The sequence below is a fragment of the Bos indicus genome, chromosome 1, assembly GCF_029378745.1.
Source record: "Bos indicus isolate NIAB-ARS_2022 breed Sahiwal x Tharparkar chromosome 1, NIAB-ARS_B.indTharparkar_mat_pri_1.0, whole genome shotgun sequence".
NCBI lineage: Eukaryota > Metazoa > Chordata > Mammalia > Artiodactyla > Bovidae > Bos > Bos indicus.
The window spans coordinates 7,270,134-7,288,449 of record NC_091760.1 but is presented as its reverse complement, the minus strand read 5'-3'; the positions used below and the strand labels follow the sequence as shown (position 1 = coordinate 7,288,449).

The 18,316-nt window shown below is 39.8% G+C and overlaps 1 protein-coding gene across 9 annotated transcripts in view; it reads right to left on the bottom strand.

Annotated features, from left to right (window-relative positions):
• GRIK1 (glutamate ionotropic receptor kainate type subunit 1) overlaps positions 1 to 18,316 on the bottom strand; it is a 463,936-nt gene that overhangs the window by 6,135 nt on the left and 439,485 nt on the right. For 6 of the 9 annotated variants that reach the window (XM_070785883.1, XM_070785886.1, XM_070785909.1 and 3 more), the window contains one exon: positions 12,762 to 13,012. In XM_070785883.1, the coding sequence (XP_070641984.1) occupies positions 12,762 to 13,012 (251 nt within the window). Of the gene's footprint in view, positions 1 to 3,387; positions 11,457 to 12,761; positions 13,013 to 18,316 lie in introns of those variants that run through there. The other 3 variants (XM_070785896.1, XM_070785902.1, XM_070785918.1) reach the window with 2 other exon arrangements.

The following is an 18,316-nucleotide window of genomic DNA, read 5'->3' as shown; positions in this document are numbered from 1 at the left end:
CAAGCTGGAATCAAGATTGCCGGGAGAAATATCAATAACTTCAGATATGCAGATGACACCACCCTTATGGCAGAAAGTGAAGAAGAACTAAAGAGCCTCTTGATGAAAGTGAAAGAGGAGAGTGAAAAAGTTGGCTTACAGCTCAACATTCAGAAAACTAAGATCATGGCATCCGGTCCCATCACTTCATGGGAAATAGATGGGGAAACAGTGGAAACAGTGGCTGACTTTATTTTTTTGGGCTCCAAAATCACTGAAGATGGTGACTGCAGCCATGAAATTAAAAGACACTTACTCCTTGGAAGGAAAGTTATGACCAACCTAGATAGCATATTCAAAAGTGGAGATATTACCTTGCCAACAAAGGTCCGTCTAGTCAAGGCTATGGTTTTTCCAGTGGTCACGTATGGATGCGAGAGTTGGACTGTGAAGAAAGCTGAGCACCGAAGAATCGATGCTTTTGAACTGTGGTGTTGGAGAAGACTCTTGAGAGTTCCTTGGACTACAAGGAGATCCAACCAGTCCATCCTAAAGGAGATCAGTCCTGGGTGTTCATTGGAAGGAATGATGCTGAAGCTGAAACTCCAATACTTTGGCCACCTCATGCGAAGAGTTGACTCATTGGAAAAGACTCTGATGCTGGGAGGGATTGGGGGCAGGAGGAGAAGGGGACGACAGAGGATGAGATGGCTGGATGGCATCGTCGACTCGATGGACATAAGTTTGAGTGAACTCCGGGAGTTGCTGATGGACAGGGAGGCCTGGTGTGCTGCGATTCATGGGGTAGCAAAGAGTTGGACATGACTGAACTGAACTGATCTATAGCTTTCGTAGCTTTAAAAGAATAGGGACCCATAGGTACAGATGAACGTACTTGCACGGCAGGAATAGAGATGCAGAGAACAGACTTGTGGACCAAGGGGGTGATGGGGATGGTGGGACGAATTGGGAGAGTAGAACTGGCATACACACACTGCTGTGGGTGAAGCAGATACTGGTGGGAGACTGCTGTATAGCATAGGGAGTTCAATTCAGTGCTCTGTGATGACCTAGAGGGGTGGAGTGGGGCAGGGTAGGATAGGAGGGAGGCTCAAGAGGGAGAGGATATATGTATACATATAGTCGATTTACATTGTTGCACCGCAGAAATCAATAAGACATTGTAAAGCAACTACATCCCAAGTCTTTTAAAAAGGAGATACTGCTTTATTCTGCAGAAAGTCTTTCCTCTTGTACACTTCTTTGGTGTGTATGGTGTGTTCCCATCAACTCCCCTTTCCTTCCCTTCTCCTGCCTTGTTTGACCTCCTTTTCTGGCTTGTTTCTCTTTATAATTGCTGACTACATGGCACCTTCTTTGGATTAACCGTGATAATTGATTTCTTGGTACAGCTTCCCTGATAGCTCAGTTGGTGAAGAATCTGCTTGCAGTGCAGGGGACCGTGGTTTGATTCCTGCATCTGGAAGATCTGCTGGAGGAAGGGAAGGCTACTCACTCCAGTATTCTGGCCTGGAGAATTCCATGGACAGTCCGTGGGGTTGCAAAGAGTCGTAGATGACTGAATGACTTTCACTTCACTTGTGAATCCAAACATAAATTATTCTCTCCTGACACCTTTGTTCTATTATTGCAACTATTTCCTGGAAGGATTGGGAGGAGCTAATTAAGTTCTCCTTTTGTAACTAAAATAAAATGCCTCGGGGAGGGGGGGGGGAACCTCAAGTGGAGAATGTTTTTTATATCATAGGAAAAGTTGTGTGCCTGGATTTGATTTTTCTTTACAATATTGAAAGAACCCAGCCTAAGCCATCTGGGACAGGCTTTCATATTGGTTGCAAACTTGGCATCAGGATGTGAATATCAGGTTGATTTCTCATTGTATATTCCATTTTTATGCATTCAGTGCTTTCATTCTTTAGTACTGTTTAGGAGAACTACTTTGAATACATAACTTCAGGGGTTTTTCTGACACATTATTTTTTAGAAGGTCGGGCCTACCCAAGAATATAATACAGGTTTTACATTTTGTATAGTTTTCTCCCTTTAATTTATTAGACTCCTTATTCAAAGACACTTGAAGTGATCTGTAACAGTGTGTAATAAATTTTCACCTTATGCTTAGAAGAAGAGAATGATATTGGTAATATTAAAGTCATTTTACTGCTACAAAAATCTTTTATTTTATATATAGGCTTTAACTTAAAGGCAAGCTGTGATTTGAAGTCTTGCTGTAAAACCATTCTTAGAAAAATACAGAATATCAGGAGATATAAGTAGGGAATACTTTGCTGAGAAATAATGTGATTATTGCTACTATTGTTATTATTTTCTCGGTCAGCAGAGGCAGTGTCTCAGTAATTTTTTTTGAACAAGAAGGACTAAGCATTCACATCCTTTGAAGTTATTAAACTCTCAGGCCTCGTGTGGATGTAAACCTACTATGTTCAATACGTTCTGGGCCTAGAGTCCAGAAGTTGTTCAAGGAACATGACAGAAGACTCCTGCTCATGTGCTTGCTGTCTTAAGGTTTTGGAAGTCTGGTTGCCTATCTGCACAAGTGTTTTACTTCTCAGGATAACTGATGATCTGAGAACAGAGATCGGGCTTCAATTATTCCACACGAATTACAGGAAGGAGAGTCTTACAGGAAAAATGCATGTGCTGTCTTTGTGTGCAGTTCCTGTGTCCTAGAACTCAAAATTTGAGCATCATTTACTCTAGTTTTATCAGTTTTCTGAGTTTGTTCAGAAACCCTGGGTCATCTTTTTTTTGACCATCCTTGGAGTTAAAAAAAAAACAAAACAGATCTATGAGGTTGAGAGTCACCATGGTAGCTTCCATAATAGTGGTTGTGATGAATTGTGCCCTGGAGCTCATGAGGAAGTTGATTCTCCTCTGAGTTTGTACAGAAACTCTCAAGTGGAGGACATTTCAACACTGAATGAAAATGTCAAAGTGTGGTCCCCTCCCTTCTCCTCACCTGTGACTCAGCAGCTACTGCTTTCACAGACCGCTTCACTGCATTTTTTATGCTTTAAACTGGCTCTTCACAGGGACCAGCCCCTAGCGGCCTATCTTGTCTTGCTTTGGCTGTAGCACATAGATACCGATAGCTCATGTTTCCTAGCTCCTTTTAATGCCATGTTTTCACCATCTTTATGTCCTTTTACCCTCTTTCTTCTGTATTTCATTTTTGTCCCCAGACCTGAGGCTTCTTGCTGACATTTTCGCTCTCTCAGATTCTAGATTTAAGCTTCTAATTTCTTGCATGAAGGCATGCTCCAGAACTCCTTGTTTCTTATCCGAGGCCTTTAAACTAAAATATATACATCCATGGGGGACACGGGGTTACTTGGCACCAAACACACACGGATCATCTTTCTTGGGTTCACTTTTATTTAAGGATTTTATTTAGAATTTTTTTTTCCTTCCATTAAATTAAATGTAAGTATAGTGTGTGATGTCATTTCTTCTTTCTCTCTTTTTACTTGGTGTGACTGTCCACAATCCCCAAGCTCTTAGGGCAGCTATTCTCAGCCATTTTTGCACCAGAGACTGGTTTCATGGAAAACAATTTTTTCCAAGAAAAATTGGGCGAGGACTGATTCTAGGGCACACAACCTAGAGCCCTCACAAGCGTAGTTCACAGTAGGGTTCATGCTAATCTAATACCACTGCTGATCTGACAGGAGGTGAAGCTCAGGCGGCAATGCAAAAGGTAGGGAGTGGCTGTAAATACAGACGGGCTCCCCTTGTGGCTCAGCTGGTAAAGAATCCGCCTGCTATACGGGAGACAGACGAAGTTTCGCTTGCTTGCCCCCAACTCACATGCGGCTGTGTGGCCCAGGGACTGGGGACCCCTGTCTCAGGATATAGGGAAGTTTATTTCCCTTTAACATTAGTGATGATTTCATAGAAAGTTTTGAAATATGAAGTTAGCACTGAGGCAGAACATTTTGATACTAATCTATGTGCTTTTTCCAGTTCTTCTATATCTCAGCCTCTTTTTTTCTACTTCTAAAGCGAGAGCTTTCATATGCATTGCCCTTAGGGTAGGGCTGACACAGGGGAAAAACTAGTCAAAGTTGCAGCTTTGAGTTCTTAAATGAACTTGTATGGATCTATAGAAGCCATTGCTGTCTTTGAAGTTATTAATTACAATAGTCAGGTGTTTGAAAGGAGAAAAAAGAAGGTACTTGGAGTTGTAAATGTTCAGAGCCTTCTGGATCCAGTATACATGACTTGGCCAAGTGAGGAAGATTGGAGTGTTCGGTATCTGCTTTCAAGGAGAAACATCCAACCAGGTATGGGAAAGCCTAAACCCCAAGGGATACCTGAGAAGGGTCCCTCACTTGTCAGCGCTGGGATAAAACTCCCAAGGGGTAGGAGAAAGCAAACAGCCTGATAGGTGGTGGGGGATTCAGAATACGGGGAAATTGTGCCCACTTTCTGGCCCAGACTCTCAGATGAAGCCGTCACTTGAGTGGAGACATGTCCCTGGGCTACCAGGGGGCCAGCTGGAGACTGTCTTTGGGTCTCCCATGGCCTCTGACTGTTCTCAAGAGCAGCTGCCCCAGAAAAAGCACAGAAGTGGCAGACGGGCGTGACCCACCAGGCCCGTTGTCCAAAGAACAGAGTTGTTTCTGTAGTGAGGGCAGGCTGCAGCGGGGCTCATGTGGCCAGCCAGAGGCGAGCAGCTCTCTGCCTAGAAGTGGCAAAAATATATGTTTCCCTGCCAACCCAAAGTGTCCAACAGTGCCTTTTCCTCTCTGGCGTCATTGTCAAAGGTCAGTGTGACTTTCATCTCTGACCCTCTAGCTTATCTTTGGCTTCCTTACATCTCTTTGGGCTTCCCTTGTAGCTCAGTCAGTAAAGAATCTGCCTGCAGTGCAGGAGACTTGGGTTCGATCCCTGGGTTGGGACATCCCTGGGGAAGGAAATGGCAACCCACTCCAGTATCCTTGCCTGGAAAATCTCATGGACAGAGGAGCCTGGTGGGCTGCAGTCCACGGAGTCGCAAAGAGTCTGGCACGACTGAGCAACTAACACTTAACATTTAACATCTCTTGAGCCTGCACCAGCCCCTCTGATAAGCTAGGAGGCTGCCTACTTCCTCTGCATATTGGTCCCATACAAATGTGCCCAGGCTCTGCCTGGCAGCCTGAGTTAATACCATGTGTCCCCTCACTTCACAGAGAAGAGGGCTTGGTCTTTCTGGCAACTCAGAGGCTGTGTTAGGAGGATGAGATGGTTGAATGGTATCACTGACTCAATGGATATGAGTCTGAGCTCTGGGAGCCTGGTGTGCTGCAGTCCCTGGGGTTGCAAAGAGTCGGACACGACAGAGTGACTGAACTGACGTGTATACATATGTGCGTGTGTATCTACAGGCTCCCCAGGTGGTGCAGACCATAAAGAACCCAATGTAGGAACTAGAGGAGAGGTGGGTTCCATCTCTGAGTTGGGAAGATCCCCTGGAGTAGGAAATGGCAACTCACTCCAGTATTCTTGACTGGGAAATCCCATGGACAGTGGAAGTTGGCTGGTTACAGTCCATGGGGTTGCAAAGAGTTGAACACGACTGAACACACATGCATGCATGCATATATGTATACACACATATATGTATACACACACACATATATGTTCTCCAAGCTTTTTTCTCCTCTGCTTCTACACTTTAATTTTCTTCCCACTTTTTGTGAGAATTTAAAAAATGCCATGGTTGGAAGAGAGTTTTAACTGCAACCCCCTCATTCCACAGATGACCAAGTTGAGGAGGAGGGAAGTATTATGCAGTGCCTTGCCTAGAGACACAGCGATTCAGCAGAGGTCCAGGGACCTGAATTTTTGGCTCGTGGTTCCCAACTCACCTTTCCGTTGGGCCACAGATGTCTTTCAGGGGTTGATTTACATGGTGGTGTCAACCTGTACACTGGAAAAGTTATTTCTAAATGGATGCTAATTGCTTCTTGGCCTCTCTGTTAATTAATGAATGTTTGGGTTTCCAGGCAAAGAAAAGCCTCTTTGCACAATTAACAGAAATAACCTGATTAGAGAGACTTCTCCAAATCGTGTGCTAAGTAAGTTAATCAGACCATAGAAGAAATAAAGTCAGGACGCTTGGAAGCATCTGATAATGTGCCAAATTTCAGTGAGAAAACAAAATTACCAAATTGTGTTAGGTTATCTACGGACAGTAGTTTTTTCCAGCTCTTATGGTTGGTAAAGACTAAGTGATCAGGAAAACATTCTTATTTGAAGTTGAAAAATCTGAGTATTTGAAGTCTGACCACTCCAGTTGAAAAAAAGAAAGAAAATTCTGGCTAAGCTAAATTTAAAATTATAATCACTAGGGAGAACCACAGTGGCTTCATTACGTCACTCAGGTTTTACTCATTGTTTTTGTATCTGGACATACACATTGTGATGCGGAAATGCGTTGCAGCGCAGTATGGCCAATTAGCCACGTTTGGGCTGACAACGATGAAGCTTAGATTCTGCAGGGTGTGGAAACCACATAGCACATTTGTATTGTTGGTTTTCTATCACAAGAATGCCCTTCTCTTTGCAAATAGAATTTCTTTGAAAACTTAAGGGAGAATCCCACTTTCCATGATACCAGTCTCTGTGGAGAAGATTTAGAAAGCAAAAATGGTTTTAATATGCCTGTGCATCTGGACATAAAATTCTATAACTGTGAGAAGCATAATGAGATGGTTCCTAAAGGCAAGTTAAAACTGCAGCGTCAAGCAGAAATTTTTCATTATCTATAAGAGTTAATTAATAATGCCATTTGGCACAGTTAGATGTGCAGAAAATAGTACAAGAAGTAAGAATGTTTTGTTTCCCATTTGCTTTTCAAGGCTGTTCAGGCTGCTTTTAAATTGCTTACTAGGAAATAGACCTTAGAGTGTAAGGGTCATGGGTTTGGAAACTAATTGGGATTCATTATTTTGCTGCTTTGCCACAGATGGCTCATATAGAACATAAGATAATGTGAAGCAAATGCACTGAGGTATTTGGAAATAATTTTCCTTGGATAGGTTTACAGTCATATAATCTAGCTGATTTTCCTAAAGGCACAGTCTCTATCCACCACGTATTCCTTGGGTAGTTCCAATTTTGCTGGAAAAACTTTAAGATAATTCAATTTATAATTTTAGTCTGAAACAAAACAAGCTTTATTTTTTTTGCCTTATTGCAAAAGACAAAAGCTTGTATTGAAGCTATACAAGCTTGTTAAGAAATAAATTAGACAACATCACATGCTCCACAGTTGCTTTACAATCTTCTCATACCCCCCTGCTCTCTTCCTAGCTTTAAACAATGTTTCTCAGGGTATCTTGATTGTGTTCAGTTGTTCAGTTGTGTCTGACTCTTTGGTGACCCATGGACTGTAGTCCGCCAAGCTCCTCTGTCCATGGGATGTTCCAGGCAAGAATACTGGAGAAGGTTGCCATTTCCTGCTCCAGGGGAATCTTCCTGTCTTGTGTCTCCTGCATTGACAGGTGGATGCTTTACCACTAGTGCCACCCGAGAAGCCCTTCTCAGAGTATAATCCACAGATAATCTGCCAGTGTTAGTAAAAACTCACATTTCCTGTCTAATTTGAAGTCACACTGCTATATTCAAATAACTTTTAATAAAAACTCCTGCTTACCAACTACCTTTAAGTAAAACAATTGTATTTTGGATTGTTGGGGAAAAAACTCTTTTAAGAAAAAATACTTTAAAAAATGATCCTTGTTTTGAAGATGATTTCAAAGAAAAGTCATGTACATGGTCTAATTTTAGAAAAAAACTGCTGTATTTGAGCTATTTTTATGTAAACTAATGTGCACAGCTACTTTTAAGCATTCATGATCAGATTTAGTTAAAATTCCAATTCCTGGGCTATATTCACTGTAGAGGAATCTCTGGAGGTGCAAACTATATATTCTGTATCTTAAATAATTTCCCCAGGGGATTCTGATGTACACTGAAGTCTGAAAACCAGTGACATGAAAAATAGAGCTTAAAATTTTCTTGTATGTTCAAGTTCTCTCTCTCTCTCTCTTTTTTTCTAAATTCACTTAAAATGCAGTGACTTCTCCTGGAGTCATTGTGGGCTTAGTGGTTATTTACTCGATGGAAGAATTGGTTGTCTGAAAGCATATATGAAAGGAGAAAGAGGAGAAGGTAAGAAACCAGGGTCTGAAATGAAGGGAAGTTTCTCAAGGGAGGAACAAGTCACAAGACAGAGCAGGAAACTTACCTACCTGAGTATCTTGAGTAGGCCTACCACTTAGCTAAACAGGAAGATCATCATTTGAATATTATGGCATTTCTACCTCAAAGATGTGCACAGTTTCTTCTTCTCTCTAGAGAGGGTTTATTAAATATTTAATGCTAAATATATCTTGCTTGGAATTAATGATCCTATCTCTAGAATCGAGAAACGGCAACAACCTGAGTGCCTATTATAGACATAAGAGTATGCTTTAGGTCACTACTATATAGATTCTGTGATCTAACAGGTTTGGGAAGTGCTGGATACTTTTCCAACTTGTTGCAAATTCTCAATGCAGCCTAATATACTAAACATACTGAAATGTTATGTAGTAAAGGGACATTTTTCCTGGTGTTCAACTGGTTACTCAACCATGAAAATCTAATTTGAGATTTGGCCAATGAGTCATTTTCACAAACACGCCTTTAACACAACCATATGACCTAGAAACTATACCCCTCTATTACATATAAGAAACCAAGGCTCTGAGAAATTCAGTTACTTGTCTATAGACATTCAGTATGTGGCTCCACTAGAACTTGAACCTAAGTTTGGCTGCTTTAGAAAATTCTCTTCTAAGAGACTGTTCTAAGAGTCTCTTCTAGGACTCTGGGTCATTGTCTCATGTCTATTTCAGAGTCGACTGTTAGTAAAGCTGAAATAAAATCGTGGAAAAGACAAAACTGACACTACTGTATGTTAAAACATTTTGAAACCATAAAATAATATAAAACTATCAGAATTAGTTATGGACTTCTCCAGGCAAGAATACTGGAGTGGGTTGCCATGTCTTCTTCCAGGGGATCTTCCCGACCCAGGGATCTAACCTGTGTCTCTCACGTCTCCTACATTGGCAGATGGGTTCTTTGCCACTAGGGCTGCCTGGGAAGCTATTTACAGTGTAAAGTAGTACATAAATATTAATTTTATCCAAACCTCTGAATCATACTTTTAAATGATACTCTGTATAGAAAGGTAAGTTTTGTTACCATTAATCCTGATCATCTACATCTCATATATAGCCCTTGAACTTTTTGAGTAGCATTTTTGGTTTATTATATATAGTCCTTGGGAAAATAAATTTATGTAATTTGTGGTTTCTATATGTAGAATCAATGAATTATGAATTATATAATGTTTATCCCATTATCTGATTTTTTTTTTTTTTTTTTATTATGAGGATGTGAGCTCTTAGGGCAAACAGTATATTGCTTTTACCTAAATAAATGCTAATAAATCTTAGTGTAATTTATAGATATTTTCTTAAAAGTGTATTTATTTATAGAAGAAACCAAGACTGAGAAACAATCATGGCGAGAGTCAACTTTCCTGAACATGCTTTACTAGAGAAATATAGAGTTGATTGAAGAGACTTGCGATTCAGAAATTGGAACCCATTTAAAGCTAAGCAAAGAGAAGGCAAAAAGGTACATGATTGCACAGATGGCCTATGTCTACTTCTGAGAAATATATTTTGGGGGATCACTTCAAATGTCAAAATGTAACCCCATTAAGAAGAACAAAGACAGATGGATCCGTATTGAGGGAAGATGAAAAGCATCTTCAAATCCCCTATTCATTGTGAAGAGGAACAAGCTCAGAGGGACAGCAGGCAGCTTTTGTCACAACAAATTAAGTATGTTGTTGGCTTTCTATGTCAGCAAGCTCAGTTAGAGTGAAAATTACTTATAGCATTTGAATGCAGGTGGGAAATAAATTTATAGAGATTTGTAACTAATGTATAGTGGAATTTTTTTCCCCCTCTATTTTCTTCTCCTTGTCCTTCTCCTTGGTATACTTGGAAGGAATTGAAAATGGCAAAGGATCCAGAGAAATGAGTGTGAAAGCAGCAAGGCTCAGAAAGATTGCTACAAAAACAAAAAATTCTATCCTAGATGAGTAGGGTGGGAATGAAATAACATCTTGTGAAAAGATGTTCATCAGTGCAAAGAAAGAGGCTGAGCGAGTGGAAAATACAAGAGGCTAGGCATCAATTTCTAGCTTAGGAATTTGCTCGGAGGTTGCAAAAAATAATCTATAGCTTGAAAAATCACAGTTCCTTGAAGACTGAACATACTATCTATCTGAACATACAGAAGACTGTCAATTTCTACAAATAAATGTTACTTGAGAGATCCCTACTCAGGGATCATCTTTGACTATGTTATGTTTTCCTGAAAGTGAAAGTAAAGTTGCTCAGTCGTGTCTGACTCTTTGCGACTCCATGGACTGTAGCCCACCAGGCTTCTCTATCCATGGGGTTTTCCAGGCAAGAATACTGGAGTTGGTTGCCATTTCCTTCTCCAGGGGAATCTTCCCCACCCAGGGATCGAATCCAGGTCTCCCGCATTGCAGGCAGATGCTTTACCCTCTGAGCTGCCAAGGAAGCCAATGCTCTTCTCTGTGGTACCTGAGGTTTCAAGTTTAGTTTTCATTTTCTAGGCCTTTTTTTTTGTATCTTTAAAATCTAACACATCTTTGAATCTCTGTGTTAATGATACATTTCAAATAGTAGACTCAATTTGAATTAAAAATTAACATTGTTAAGGAGTTATGAAAAGATGAGGCTTTAGATAGTTGGAAAGTGTGGCTTTACAGAGCATATGGTACTGGGAGAAAGAAAGGGGAGAAAAGTTTCACAAAGATGAAAAGACTGCCACAAAATAACAATTTGTTTTCATGCTTTGCACTGCTGAATGGCTGAACCTACTTTTGTATGAGGAAAAAGTTGTTTAATCTTAATACATGAAAATACAACTAAGATAACCATTCTCTCAATGGTATAGCAAATTGCTGTAAATGCACATATTTTGGAGTCTGTATACATCTAACATACCTCTGTTTCAACATCAAATGCACATGTGTTTCTAGTGCATTGAATTCAATGTTCAGAGTACGTGAGTTTTGCTATCTTAAACAAGGGTGGGGGTTATGGCTATTTATGTTTAGTAGACACAGATATCATCAACAACACTAATTAGCAGAAACAGTTTCTACTGACGTACACCTTCTTTCTTTTTTTTTTTTTAAATGATTACACAGTGTGAATTGAGGACTGTGTCCGAATCCCTTTCTCCTCTCGAATTAATTTGCCACATTCTAAATCCGTAGATAAAGTGGTTCCAGAAGTGGAGTTGGTTGGATGGGTTTGCTTACACTGCAGTCCATAAAAGAAACAAAAAGCCTTGCATGCAAAAGAAATGAGAAAAATATAGAAAAATGAATAAATCAGAAGCAAAAAAATGAGTGTTTAAATGAAAATTTAAATCAAATGACAATTATGAGAAGCACATTAAAGCATAACATATACAAGCTTTTATTTTTCAAATTAGTTGCATAAAACAAGACACCTCAAGAGCAAATTGAAAGTTAAAACAAAGCAGATCAGTCCATTCTCCCTTTTAGTTAAGGACAGTTTTCTCTAACAAGGTCTAGGAAAGTGGTGCTTAATGTTCTCACAATTGCCTTGTAATTTCGGGAAAATTTTCATGATGAAACTAGGTTATAATCAATCATCCCCATCTTTGGAGATGTTTCCACTTAAAGAGAGTGGGACTCATATGAGATTATTAATCAGAACTGGGTATATTATTTGGAAGGCCCAGAGCAAAATGGAAATGTAGAGCCCTGTGTTCTAAAGTTGTTAAGGATTTTAAGGCATTGATAGTTGAGCCTTAAATTAGCACTGTCATTAATAGTGCATAGTTTCAAAATTCCAACTATTTTTAAATTCATTGGGTACCAGATGCTCTACAATGGGCATGAGCTTTGTGTTTAGTTTATTCTCATAGGTTTCTGAAGGAATTATCTTTAATCACCATTCTCTAATTCAGAATAGAGTAAACTCTCGGTGTGACTTTTTGTCAAAGCTAAAAGTAACAGGCAAAAGGGTTGACTGTTGAAATCAACCATAATCCTAATTTGGAAAAATAAAAATTTTCATATTTTATTGTCATCCTGTATTGTTCATCATTTTCTGTGAGCTATTCTTTTACAAAACACACTTTGATAGAGGTAATGTGCAGTTTCAAAATATTTGCATTTATATCTTTATATAGACTGCTTTGCATTAGTACATGTGCTCAGTACTGAAACTAAGGAGATGCTAACTGCTCTCAAAGATTTTTTTTAATAACTTTTCTAATTTTGGATTTATTTCTTCCTTGCTCTATCTAGGGTTTCTATCTTAAGAGCAAACAACTGTTGAGGAAATTAACCACGTTTGAAATTTTTGCACTGTCATTTCCAACAGTGCTAATTGGATTTAGTGTATAAGGTGCTTCCTTCTTCTCATTAATAAATGATGGGCCTACAGTGCCAGCAGCACCTGGCAGGGATTCAAGAGCTCTTTGCTCTAATTCAAAAATGGCTCTTCTTGGCATTTAATTCAACAGACTATTACAAAAAGGGCAAGCATCCTTAATACCCCTAAACTTAAGACAGATAACACAAACCCCAAACTAACCCGTCTTAGAAAGAGATGACTCACCTGTTCAATATTGTTGTTCTTTCGGGATTTGTATATAAATTCTCCAATGGCTACAAATACAGAAAGGACCAGTCCAGCAGCCAGAACAATGAAGATGCCCCCAATATTTTCTACTCCCAGAGCACTGGCCTCTTTGTTGTCCTCTTCTGGACAGCCATTTCCCCGCCACCATTTTTCTTTCATCATATGCAGTTTGCCCTCTTCTTGTAATTGAAGAATAGCAATAGTAATTTTATCCCGGTAAGGAGAGCCTGTAAGTGAGGACATTTGGATATTGGTTACCAAAAGGTTGAAGAAGATGCAAAGAAGGGTTATCGTCTTAGAGGTTACTTACAGGTAAATTACAGGTGTCTTAGAGTTAACTACTCACAGCTATTGGAAAAACCCCAGTCTACAAATTGGCCAACAAAGGGCATGGAAGCTCAATCCTATATTTTGAAGGATCTAAATAATTGGAAAGGACAAAGCTGACATGCTGAGATGAGCTATTACTCAGATTGTTCCTTTTAAAAAAGGAAGAGCTGAGCTGGGAATTCCATGACATCCTGCTGCTTCTCGTGAGTTTCCTATGAATCTTTATCCACATTAGAGAATTTCATCATTTCAATCCCATTTTTTCTAGGCTTTTGGATGTCTAATATTGTGACAGCCTGACTAGATGATCACCTGTGCCATTTCTTCTTCCTATGGGAGTAGCTAGACATTTCCTAGTCTCCTTTACAATGCCTTGTGGTGATTGACCAATTTCTAGCCATTGGGGGCTAAAGTGCTGCATGACTGTTTCCAGTCCTGTCTCGTTAATCCTCCCAACATGATCCTCTGCTCTCTCCCTCTCTTTCCTCAAATACTCAGCAAGGAGGAAACAATTTTAAGACACTAGGGATAGTGGAACCACTGGTTAGAAAGGGTTTGGGTCCCAGGATGACTGAATGAATCAGAATCCCTCTCTCAGTCTGCTATGGGATGATAACACAGTTAAGAAATAAGTATTTATTGCCTTGGCCACTACAGACTTGCAGAGTAATTAGTTCATACTGACTAATACACTTATTAAGATACTATTAAAAGTAGGTTTTGAATAATTCAAAGGTCTCACAAAATACAGCTAGATTTAGAAAGTTTACAAGTACTTTATTGATATTATTTATACTCTATCTTCTAGCAATGCCATTGGACTTTTAACTGTTATGAGTAGAGAGCATCAACACCATCTTGCTGCAGCTACAGCTTGCCCAATACTGGATCCCTATGTTAATCAGAGCAAAGGAAGAGATAAAACAAGAGTGTAAAATTTCTTTATGAAATTTCTCCTGGGTGCTAAGAGTTTTTGTAAGCTTTTTATTCTACTCAGTAAGAAAGTAGTACACTCTAGGTCTTTCTGTAAACTTTAACATTCTTCTTGGTGGAAAAAGAAAAATGAAAAAAAAAAAAAAAGAAAATGTGGTCTTTTAGAACCAGAAGAGAGCTTCAGTCAATTCAGTTCAGTCACTCAGTCGTATCCGACTCTTTGCAGCCCCATGGACTGCAGCACACCAGGCTTCCCTGTCTATCACCAACAGCTGGAACTTGCTCAAACTCATTGTCCATTGACTTGGTGATGCCATTCAACCATGTCATCCTCTGTCATCCCCTTCTCCTACCCTTCTCCTCCTGCCTTCAGTCTTTCCCAGCATCAGGGTCTTTTCCAATGAGTCAGTTCTTCACATCAGATGACCAAAGTATTGGAGCTTCAGCTTCAGCATCAGTCCTTCCAATGAATATTCAGGACTGATTTCCTTTAAGATTGAGTGGTTAGATCTCCTTTCAGTCCAAGGGTCTCTCAAGAGTTGTCTCCAACACCACAGTTCAAAAGCATCAATTCTTTAGCATTCAGCTTTCTTCATGGTCCAATTCTCACATTCGTACATAACTACTAGAAAAACCACAGCTTTGACTAGATGAACCTTTGTTGGCAAAGTAATGTCTCTGCTTTTTAATATGCTGTCTAGGTTGGTCATAGCTTTTCTTCCAAGGAGCAAGCATCTTAATTTCATGGCTGCAGTCACCATCTGCACTGATTTTGGAGCCCAAGAAAATAAAGTCTCTGTTTCCATTGTTTCCCCAACTATTCACCATGAAATGATGGGACTAGTTGCCATGATCATAGTTTCCTGAATGTTGAGTTTTAAGTCAGCTTTTTCACTCTCCTGCTTCACCTTCATCAAGAGGCTCTTCAGTTCCTCTTCACTTTCTGCCATAAGGGTGGTGTCATCTGCATATCTGAGGTTATTGATATTTCTCCTGGAAATCTTGATTCCAGCTTGTGCTTCATCCAGCCTGGCATTTCGCATGATATACTCTGCATGTAAGTTCAATGAGTAGGGTGACAATATACAGCCTTGACATACTCCTTTCCCAATTTTGAACCAGTCTGTTGTTCCATGCCCGGTTCTAACTATTGCTTCTTGACCTGCATACAGGTTTCTCAGGAGGTAGGTAAGTTGGTTTGGTATTCCCATCTCAGAATTTTCCACAGTTTGTTGTGATCCACACAGTCAAAGGCTTTGGCATAGTCAATAAAGCAGAAGTAGGTGTTTTTCTGGAACTCTCTTGTTTTATCTATGATTCAACAGATGTTGGCAATTTGATCTCTGATTCCTCTACCTTTTCTAAATCCAGCTTGAACAACTGGAAGTTCTTAGTTCACATACTGTTGAAGCCTGCCTTGGAGAATTTTGAGCATTACTTGGCTAGTGCGTGAGATGAGTGCAATTGTGTGGTAGTTTGAACATTCTTTGGCATTGCATTTCTTTGGGATTGGAAGAAGAGATCTTAGGATCCATATTATCCAATCCACTTATTTTTAGAACTGAAGAAAATTAGGATGTGAAAATATGGGTGAAAATAATAGCTACTGGCGGAGTCAAGAACTTCACTCAATTCTCTCGACTCTTTCTTAGTGTTGTATTCATTCACGCTTCCCCCTCCAGCACCCTACCCCATGTTATCTACCCTTCTCTCACATGTATCTTATGTTTTAAGGCATGGTTAAAAAGGCAGAAGATTAATATTGTGGCATTTATCATTTTTTTCCCATCCCTCCCAAGACTTCCTACAGTCATTGTCAGTACCTCAAAATCAAGTTTAAAAGAAAATCAAAATGTAGAGAAGGATAAACATTATATGATATCCTTTATATATATAATCTAAAAAGAAATGATATAATTGAACTGACTTACAAACAGAAAGAGACTCACAGGCTTAGAGAATGAACTTATGATTGCCAAGGGGGAAGGATGGTGGGAAGCAGTAGTTAGGGAATTTAGGATGGTCGTGTACACACTGCTGTATTTAAAATGGACAACAAAAAGGACCTACTGAATAGCACAGGGAACTCTGCTCAATGTTATGTAGCAGTCTGGATGGGAGAGAAGTTTGGGGGAGAATGGATGCATATATATGTATGGCTGAGTCCCTTCACTGTTCACCTGAAGATATCACAAATTGTTAATCAGCTATACTCCAATACGAAAGTAAAAGTTTTAAGCAAATGTTAAAAAAAGATCAAAATGTTTTGGAGTTAGATTGTGGCTTGTCAGTTGCTGCTGCTGCTGCTGCTAAGTTGCTTCAGCCATGTCCGACTCTATGCGACCCCATAGACGGCAGCCCACCAGGCTCCCCCATCCTTGGGATACTCCAGGCGAGAACATTGGAGTGGGTTGCCACTCCATTTCTCCAATGCATGAAAGTGAAAAGTGAAAGTGAAGTTGCTCAGTTGCTTAGCGACCCCATGGACTGCAGCCCACCAGGCTCCTCCGCCCATGGGGTTTTCCAGGCAAGAATACTGGAGTGGGTTGCCATTGCCTTCTCTGGGCTTGTCAGTTAAGAGTGTGGATTTCTTGTGAGAAAATGACTCACAAAATCCAAATTAAGATATTGGCTGCTTGTTTAAACACCTCCAGAATGATGGTTAGTGTCAAAATTAGCACATTTAACATACTCATAGTATGTGAGCAATTAAGTGAATCATGAGAGCTTTATTTGAATGTACAGAAAGGTGCTTTGAAGAATGTGAGAATGATCCTAGGGTAACAATTGCAGCAGTAATCATGGCAGTATACACAGTGGGCACTCAGTAAACATTGACTGATGATCTCCTTCTGCCTTCAGGCTGCATGGTACCTAAAACAACTCAGACAGATGAGATCGGATCTCTGTTTAAAGTTGGTCTCCAAGGAAGGTCATTTCCAGCTTCCTAGTAACCTGTTTTAGCCTTAACTGCTCTCATTCTCTTCAAGTTTTATTTTAAATCCCTCAGGAGGAACGTTTCCAGAGCCCTGTCCTGAGAGCCTGTAAGAAACAAAGTTTTCAATTTTGTGTCATGACTGAGCTGATTTTGCCCATCGTTGACTGTGAGAAGGGACTTGGAGCCTTGAGGGAGCCAGCCAGGGCAAGACCAGAAGTATGTGGGAATTTTTTATATTTGAATATATTTTAGCTTCAGTTGTTGTTGCTTACATGGACTGAATGACATTGGAAGTGATTTATGACAAGTCACTTGAAAAAAATATGTATGTACACACATGAATCTTCCTGAATAGCAAACTGATCTTTCTTAAAGAGTCAATTCATCATAGAAGAACATCTCACAAATTTATCCAACAGCTGTATTCCCAATGGATACATTCTCTCTGAGGTCTGCCATCTGTTCCAATTATTCCCTCATTGTTTTTGTTTTAAAAGCATGACAGGTTTATAACCACTATGAAAAATTCCTGGTGTGTATTTTTTTTTCATGTAGGGAGGGGGAAAAACTCTTCAATTTTGGAATCTGTATGTCCGACACTGCATGATGTTGGCAAAAGTTAGACTAAATCGGAACATTTAAATCTCTTTATATCATATTATATAAAATACAGTGATAATTATCACAGGGTCAGCCTCCTTCACATGGAGGCATGGTCATTTTCAAAATGCTACATTGGATTCCCTGGTGGTCAGTGGGTAAGAATCCACCTTCCCATGCAGGGGACATGGGTTTGATCCCTGTGTGCTCAGTCCTGTCCAACTCTTTGTGACCCCATGGAATGTAGCCTGCCAGGCTCCTCTGTCCATGGAATTCTCCAGACAAGAATACTGAGGTGGGTAAGCCGCTCCCTCCTTTGGGATCTTCCTGACCCAGGGATCGAACACAGGTCTCCTGCAGTGATGGAATATAATATATATATATTATATATATAATAACATCTAGCTTCTTCCACCCCATTATCTAAAATGAGGTGACAAGGCTTAGTTAGAGAGATGAGATATCGCTTTTCAAATCAAAAAGAAGCATAGTATCCTTTTAGTTAATGTCTGACTATCCCACTGAGTCCCCTGAAGAGCACAGTTTAAGGAGAGGTAACCACTTGGGAAAAAGTGTTCACTTCACTTGAATATTGGTATTTTCATCAGGAAAAGTTATTATAAATAAAGGGGCAATAAGGTAGTCACATGTTCCCTATCTCAGTCATTCTGCTGATTTATTTAAAGGACATACATAACAACAATAATAATATAGTTAATGTCTTTACTGC